This window comes from Pteropus alecto, unplaced genomic scaffold (genome assembly GCF_000325575.1).
Source record: "Pteropus alecto unplaced genomic scaffold, ASM32557v1 scaffold80, whole genome shotgun sequence".
In the NCBI taxonomy this organism is placed as follows: Eukaryota; Metazoa; Chordata; class Mammalia; order Chiroptera; family Pteropodidae; genus Pteropus; species Pteropus alecto.
Genome location: NW_006430460.1, coordinates 731952 through 740298, shown reverse-complemented (window position 1 = coordinate 740298; position 8347 = coordinate 731952). Strand labels below are relative to the sequence as shown.

General features: G+C 51.7%; 1 protein-coding gene across 5 annotated transcripts in view; it reads left to right on the top strand.

Annotated features, from left to right (window-relative positions):
- The window catches only part of B3GLCT (beta 3-glucosyltransferase), a 76936-nt gene that overhangs the window by 20554 nt on the left and 48035 nt on the right, over nt 1-8347 (top strand). For all 5 annotated transcript variants that reach the window (XM_025046885.1, XM_015590277.2, XM_015590264.2 and 2 more), the window contains 2 exons: nt 2758-2807; nt 7062-7101. In XM_025046885.1, the coding sequence (XP_024902653.1) occupies nt 2758-2807; nt 7062-7101 (90 nt within the window). The remainder of the gene's footprint in view (nt 1-2757; nt 2808-7061; nt 7102-8347) is intronic.

Genomic DNA, 8347 nt, shown 5'->3' with positions numbered 1-8347 from the left:
TAACAGCGTCAAATAATATTAGCTGCTTATTTATGAAAGGCGACGCATTAGTCATTTTCAGAGCCGACACCAAAGGAAGACACGTTTCCTTCAGCAGAGAGAGTCTGCATCCTAAAGGGCCGGGGACTTCTGTGTTGACACATGCTTGTTTCAGTTAGCCACCTGGCCTTGCAGAAACGTGACACGAGACCACACGCTGGTGGCTAGCTGACGGGTCACTGGACGTGTTAAGTAGGGAACGTGATCTTTCTTAACGGGAGAGTAAATAGGCTCTAGCCCAGGAGTGTCGACTCCCACGTGGGCACTAGCGGTCGATGGGGTCGGCGGACGTGGGTTTTGCCACCAAAGCCGTGAGTTAGACTGGCCACAAGTCATCCGCAAGTCATCGGAATGTTAGCATTTTTTTCTGGAATTCTGTGGAGCTGTGTGATGTTCATGTATCGTGACCTCCCCGTATGATCTTTATTCATCCATTTTTGATGTCTTCTTGAGGGTTGTAAATGTGCCGGCTCGGTTGGAGGTAAGTAAAATAAAATAATCCAAAAATTAAGTACCCAGAAGCAGAATTGAAAGGGTGAAGTGGTGTTTGGTGTTAAATCTCTTCCTTTCTTCTTAGAACTTAATGAACGATTTGGACTTTGGGGTGTGTGTGTGTGTGTGTGTGTGTGTGTGTGTGCGCGCGCGCGTGCGTGTAGCAAGTGAGAATCTTAGTGACAATAAGTGAAGGTGGGGTTTGTTCGTTCATTCATTCATTCATTCACTCACTCACTCACTCTCACTCACCTGGTAGACGTTTGTTGACCTCCTTCTGTGTGCTGGCCATGTGCCAGTTTTGGGGACAAACGATAAGTAAAACCACATTCTTGCTTTCTGGAGCTCGCGATAAACTACTGCATAAGATAAGCAATAAACAGACATGCGTCACGTCAGCCGTCGTGCGTGCTCTGGAAAAGCCGGGGGTGGGGGGCGTGGCGGTCAGGAGGGTGGGGCCGGGATTTGCTCTTCCTGCGGGTCGTCTCAGGAGGTGGCCACTGCCTGTCGAACCTGCCGTCATCTGGACCCCCCCCTCCTGCCCCACACGGAGGGTCCATTCGGCTTATATTTCATTTTCATTCTGCCTTTTGAAATGTCATCCTAGAAGTCACCGGCTTCTGGGCGCGAACATGCTCTCGATGGTTTTCCTTGAGCAGGTGTTAGTGGGGAGGGAACTGGAGTGGGCATGGGGCGGGGGGCAGTGGCATCCCAGTGCGGAGGTCCTCGGGGCTTCGGGGTGGGCCGGCCTGTCCCCTGGGGCCGCCACCCTCACGCCCCGTGCTCCGTGACTGCCCTGTGGAGCTGCCTGGCTCCCCTGCGTGCGTTTTTGCTCTGCGGCATTGCCTGTTTGTCCTGGAAATGCTAGCGGAGGAAAGCAAACTCTGTGAGATGCTCTTGAGAAATGTTCAAAGTTAATTTTTATTGTCCAGTTCAACTTCCTGTTTGCTTTATCCTTTTGCTTTGTATTTTCAAAGCGTTCCTGTTTTATCATCATTATTATTTTTTAACGTAGAGCCTAAATGTATCTCTAGGGAGATCTCGCTCACTCTGTCTCTCTCTTTCTGTCTCTCTCTCTGTCTCTCTCTATCTCCTCTGTCTCTGTCTCTCTCTCTCTCTCTCTGTCTCTCTCTCTCTCTCTGGGCATCGACTCAAAACACGAAATCTTTCTAAATGGAGAGTGATTTTAACTCCCCTCGCTCTCCTGGCCTCCTGGCCTCAGTAGCCTCTGCTGCCGGACCCCGCACGCAGGTAGCGGTGTCTACACCACACGCGTGAGCCACGGCCCCTGAGACCAGAAGCTTGCTCCAGATTTCGCTGTGTGGCGGCCAGGCTCTGGCAGGGCTGGCGAGAGCGAGGATTTGTACTTCTTCCCTTGGATTCTCAGCAATTCTCCTTTGCTTAAGAAGTGACAAGAAGAATAATGTGAGATGTCTTAAATTCAATTGGAACGGCAGGAGAGTGAGAGAAAGAGACAGGGGTGGTTAACCGGTTGTAACCGCCCGGGGCCAGCTCCCACAGACCTCTGACACTGCCGAAAGCTGCTGGCACTTTGCATCAACCCCTGGGGGCCAGCACACCTGCGTAGGCATGACCGCCAATCAAAGTAGTATCCACCTGTCCCTTACAGACTGCGCCCCTGTGCCAGGACTGGCCCCCTTCACCATTTCCTGCCCTCCATCACCCCAACCTGTAGCCAATGTAAATTCTTTCAAAACACCTTGCACCTTTCTTCCCCAAAACGTAATGTGTAAATGAGCCACGGACGGTGCGCTGCGGCTGCTGCTGGTGGCCGAGACCGCACGCCCAGCTCCCCATCCTTTCCGGCTAGGAGGTGGCTCAGTGACCCCTTCCTTTCAGAAAAGCTTCCGGCTGTGAAGGTTTTCTTGTTGTTGTTGTTGTTATTTGACACATCGCACCAGAATCGAGGTTTCTGAGAAGCTGTGTTCTGTGTGCATCTGTTTTATGGTTTATTTATGCCTGTGGACGACGGGTACACAGATTCTCACATCTTTGATGTAGTTAGTGTTCCTCCAGCTTGTGGGCTTCATCCTGATACATAATTTTAGGTCCAGCGACTCAGGACAATGCAGCTGCTTTTAGAATTAAGCAAACTGTGTCTCGTTAAAGTATTGTTTTTTCCTCATTTTAGCAAAAGTGTTCAATGTGAGAATGAATCTTAATGGCTAATTTTAATATAAAAATGTTTCTTTTTCCTCCCTCCAGCTTTTGCTTTGGCTTCCGAAGAGGTAAAGAAAGAGGCCACGCAGTCTAAGGTACCGATTCTGACGCTCAAATCTGTTTTTCCGTGAGAGATTCGTTTGCGTTGTCTTTAACGAGAGGTGTAATAATCTCATCTTGCAATGGTTCTCAAGTTTCTTTTCTTTTTTAAATGAATTCATGACATGTTGGTCAACATAGATTTTTGAATCCCTAGCAGCAACCTACAGATGGGCTGGCTTTAAAAAGAAAAAAAAAAAAAATCCCTCAATAGTTAAAGCAGACTCACTTGGTTCTGGTTGCTTTCCAGACTCATCTAAATTTTACCGTGTGGGCTTTGCACCAGCTCAGCTATAAGAAGGAGAAACATTTTAAAATCGGAATTGTTTTTGTCGTATCAATTAGGGCTCAACTGATTCCATTTATTTTTTTACCCCATAATTAGTGCAAAAGCATTTTTTACGAGAACGTTTCTTTTGTCGGTAGAGTATCATCTGTGCTAACTGCACTATGGGATTCCTACACAGGGGAAATAATAATTTCTTATGGTTTTAAGATCTTCCGTGGTTCATTAAGCATTTTTGGACATCTCATTGAGTTCGATTTTCTCTGGTCTGTTACTGCTCAGCAAAGCAGAGCTTCCTATGTAAAGCTGAGAAAATTGCCCCTCAGAGAAGCTCAGGGGTTCGACTGAGGTCACGTGACTATTAAAAGGTGAAGTCAGAATACAGATTTTCTGAATCTTTGAATTCCTCACACAGCAATTTCGTGTTACACAGCCGAGCGCATCATAACGTGCATGTGTGTGCGTGTGCGTGTGTGTGTTTATGTGTGCATGCGCATGTTTATGTGTGCGTGCGTGTGTGTACGTGTTTGTGTGTGCGTGTGCATGTGGCAATAATGAGGCTTATTTATGATGAATTGAAAGTGCTACCCAAGAGTTATTAGTGGGAAACTACAATTTTGTATAATGAATTAGAAATTATAGCACATTCTTTCAAATGTAGGCTTTAATCTTTTCAGATGAGGAGATACCTGTCTCCTTTGCTTTAAGAACATTCATAAGTATAAATAGAGAAAATGAGACTATATCTTTGTGTCATTTTTCATGCAAAAGTAAGAAAGCCCTTGACAAATGTCCCCAATCCCATCTGTGTGTTGGCCACAGAGCTAGAAAGCCGTTTGTGCCGTGGGACGAGGCGGTGACACATGTGTCCTGCAGACCATGCCCAGGATGGGGAGACGGAAGAGAGGCTCTGTCCGAGGTCATCTAGCATGTGGGTGGCCCGGGGACAGGAGTCACAGCTCTGAACAGTCATCAGGCGGCTTTGGGGTCATCACTGGTTTGTCACTCGGCCTTGATCGGGACCTGCCCTGCCATCGCTGCTCAGAAGCAGCCACCTGCGTCCCCCTTGCCTTGCTGCTGGATTGGTCACACGCCCGGGCAGGGCTGGGGGGCCCCCCAAGTACTGGCTGGTGTCAGATGGCCTCACATCACGTCCTGAGTTTTGCCAGTGCCCTGTTGTCCTGCCAGGGCCTGGCCTCCAGCCCGGGCTTCCCTCCGGGCCGCCGGTCCCTGTGCTATCCCGGATTCTGCTCTGGAGCTTCCCGAACCCCTCGTGCCATGGCTGCCTGGGCGAGACGGGATGACAGGGCTGTTTGCAGATTGTGTGTGTGTGTTCATACACGTGTGCATGTGTGTATGCGTGAGAATGCATGTACACGTGTATGTGTATATATGTGTGCACACGTGTGTATGTGTGCATGTGTGCGTGTGCCTTATGGAAACGGCCAGTCGGTGTGGTGGTGCTTGGTGACCAAGAGAAAGGCGTAATTCTGGTTGCGTTTCTTTGGTGTCACAGAGACCCGGGGTGTGCCAGCTCATTTAAGCTCCTAGGCCTGGGCACACCGAGTTCAGGGGACTTTCTGCCTTCCAGCTGATGAAGGCGACTGTGGGTGTGGGTGTTTTTTTAGCTTCCTCGAAATACGTTCCCATCGAATGAGGCGCGTCTTCTGAGCACTGCTGGAGGACAGCTGGATGTGCGTTTCGGGGTGGGGGGGCGTATGAGAAAGGGACGTTGGGACATCGGGAGGGAGAGCTCAGTGTCAGCCGTCGTCCTGTGGCTCCAGAGAGTGTGTAGCCGAGGGCAAACGCTTCGCCTTTCCTGAGCCTCTGCCGTCTCGTTTGTGAAAGGGGAGTGTTGGATCGGATCATCTTTAGGGCTTTTTTTTTTTTTTTAAATTGTGGTAAAACACACGTAAGTCAGCATTTACCATCTTAACCAGTTTTGAGAGTGCAGTTGAGTGGTGTCAAGGACACACACGTTGTCACGCAACCGTCACTGCCGTCCGTCCACGGAACTGTCATCTTGCAGAACTGGAACTCTGTGCCTGCAAAATAGCGGCCCACCTCCTCCCCCAGCCTCTGGCACCCTCCTTTCTGCTTTCTGCCCATTCTGGGTGCTGTACCATATTTGTCCATTTGTGACTGGCTTATTGAGACTTTAACCTAAAAATAAAAGGCCAAGTAAGAGGCAACAAGTGTTTATCTGAGGTCTATAAGAATAGCTATTTGGGACACACTGATTCTGGCAGAAGCCCAAACAGTGTTCCGATTAGGGGGTGAAGGCGAGGGGTCGTGAGGAGGGGAAGGGGGACAGTGACATCCTTAGGAGGAAGGCATTGCTATTGGTGCAGATGAGGTGACGCTCATTCCTAAAGGAAGTTTAACAAGGTGACGCTCATTCTTAAAAGAAGCTTAACATTTTCCGTCTGGTAGCCATACTATCTGCTCTCTCTTTGCCAACAGGTGTTGAACTTTCCGCTAGTTTTTTTTTTGGTGGGGGGGCTCTTCTAGAAAATACCCGTTTTATCAGGAGGACGCGGAGTGTCGCCTGACTCTGGGGTGCGACAAATGAGCACATAACTGCGGGGTTCTTCTCGACTGAGTGGTGTTTCTGTTCTTGAGACAGAGGTAATTTCGGAAGATGCTGCCAACGGTGGACCCTCTCCTGTGTGTCACTCTGTCCCCTCCGTCTGTGGTCACAGTCCCTCTGGCATCCTGAGACGCTGCCTCTCTGTGTGGCTGTGTCTCGGCTTTTCACCTGTTCCAATTTGTCAGAAAAAGGTCACCACCGCCCTTCTCGCTGCAGCCTGTCAAGAGCCTGGAAGGCTGTTATTTGCTGCTGTCCCGTTGTCATAATGATAGCCTATGGCGGTTGGAAGCGGAGCAGGGCAGTTAAGAGAAAATTCCTTCTATGTCCGCCGGCGAGGACAATGAGATGGCGGGTTTGGCTGCGGACACCTGGCCCTTTGACGACTCTTTCTCAGCTCCTCCCGGAACGGCCCGGGATCGGGGCCCACGTCCAGGCTTTCGGGTCGGGAGCTCTGCCGCCCGAGACGCCCCTTCCCAGCTCGCAGACTCTCTCGCACCCCAGGCCGACCCCCGCAGGGCCCAGTGCAGCTTCTCAGGCGGGAGGGAACATCGTGGTGGCAGTTGTGACACCCGAAAGATGACAAAGACGATACTTAGTAGGACTCGTCTTCACGGGGGTGTCACCCTTGGAGTTTACAAGTGGGGAGCATAGCAGACTCGGGGCCGCTTTAGAGCAGAGGCCTGCCCTGCCCTGCGTGTCTTAGGCCCTGCACCCCTGGGCCTGAACGCAGCAAAGTCACGTTTGGACGGGCTGAGCCCCCTTGTTTCCCAAAGAACTGTTTGCAGAGATAACAAGAAAGCAGATCTGTGGCTACCGGACCGATGGCCACTGGATGGAAAGTAAGAACCTTTAGAATGAGCATCATCATGTTACGTGACCTGCACCGATAGCAGGCCTTTCTTCTATGGATGTCACTGTCCCCACCCTCTGCTCACAAACACCATCACCTCATCCAAACGCTGGGCTTCTGCCTGAGTGAGTCAGTGCTTCCCAAACAGCTGTTCTCACTGATCTCAAATAAATGCTGTTGCCTCTCATGTTTTTAGTTTTAGGTTCACACAAGGCTTTTAAATTAACCTCCCAAGAACGTAGAGCCAGTTGCGTGTTAGCTCCGTGTTACGTGGGAGGAAAGAGCCTCAGCTCAGTTAGGTGACTTCCTGAGGTCACGTAAGGGACAGCCCCACGGGAGGCGTCCGTCGTGATGCAGACATATATCACGGCTGCTTTTCTTCCTTAATTTTGGTCTGTGTTTTTAGGCACACATTTCCAAGAGCTCATTTTCAGTTTCTTGCCCCCAAAATGTTAATGTGTTCCGTACATAATGCTTTGTTATGTGATGAGATTGATCTTTTTTCTCTTTTATTTAAAATACAGAATTTGGAGAAAAGTGACATATCAAGGAAACATGACATAGGTAAGTAATGATTTTTTTTTTTTAACAGTATGTACCCAGGTGTATTTCTCGTAAATTATGTTTCAGTGAAGTGTATTTTTTTTTTCCGATTTTATTTGTGGCGTAAATGCTGTTGTTGTCCAAATACGCTGCCTCTGGCCCAGGCCGGCGTTCACCCCCGTGGGGACACAGGACACCTGTCTCGCGTGCTGGATTTAGTCCCCGGCGCCATCCTTCACTGAGTTTCCCGGAGGGCGGGTGACGTGCCAGGCGGGCCCTCTGGGGATGGCAGAGATGGGTGCGACGCCGTCTCTGTGACGGGCCATACTGGTGGGAGCAGTGGACATGCTGTGGCCTTCGCTTCGCCTTCCTCTGCCCGGAGCCCTTGCAGGCCCCCAGGTGGCCCACCCACATGCCCGTGGCACTTCTCACCCCAGGTGTGGAGGGGACGGCTCGGCCCGTGCTGTGCCTTCAGGGCTGTGACCGAGAGTCAGTCCCTCTTGTGTTCCGTGGGGAACGCGCCCAGCGTGTGGACGGGGAGGGGAAGGCCACACGTCTGTGTGTATGTGGGGGGGCGTGGCCTCTCCCCAGGAGGTGTCCCTGGACAGAGGGAAAAGGCCCGTCTTCCTGCGTAGGCATCCCCGTCCTGGGCACTGGGTCTGAGGACCAGCCAGGCAGGACAACCCCTGTGTGCTGGGTCCCTGTGCTGGGTGGGGCCCTGTGCAGTGGGGGCCCTCTGCTGGGTGGCGTCTGGGGCCCGGCTCGCAGTGGGGTGCGGGGGCCCGCCAGCTCTGAGCGGCCTCATTTGAGGAGACACGTGGCCTTGCTGCCTTTCTCCTCACCGTGAGCGCCTCTGTGTGGCCCCCACGTGCAGATCTCGGCCACTGACCCTGGTGTGGAGCTCATCTGCATGTTTCTTCTGCAGAGCGGGTGGGTCTCCTCATGGGAAGGGCTTATTGAATTGACTAATGACCGTTGTCGGGTCGTGACCTTGAGAGGGCTGGCGGGGGGGGCTCGCCTGGACCAGGAATCTGCATCTGGCAGTTGCCAGTGGCCATCCTGGGACACTTACCTCGGTGTCCGGTCATCTGAAAAAGTCCACGGGGGCTTTTTGGCCACCATCTTGTGTCGTCCGCAGGACCACAGGCTGCCGAAGCAGCTGCCCGGTGCGGTCAGCGTGCCTAGACTGTGTCTCAGGGCTCCGGGCCCGGCGGCAGGTGACAGCCCCTCAGGACGGGTAGCCGTGCCTTCTCGTCTGGCTCGCTGC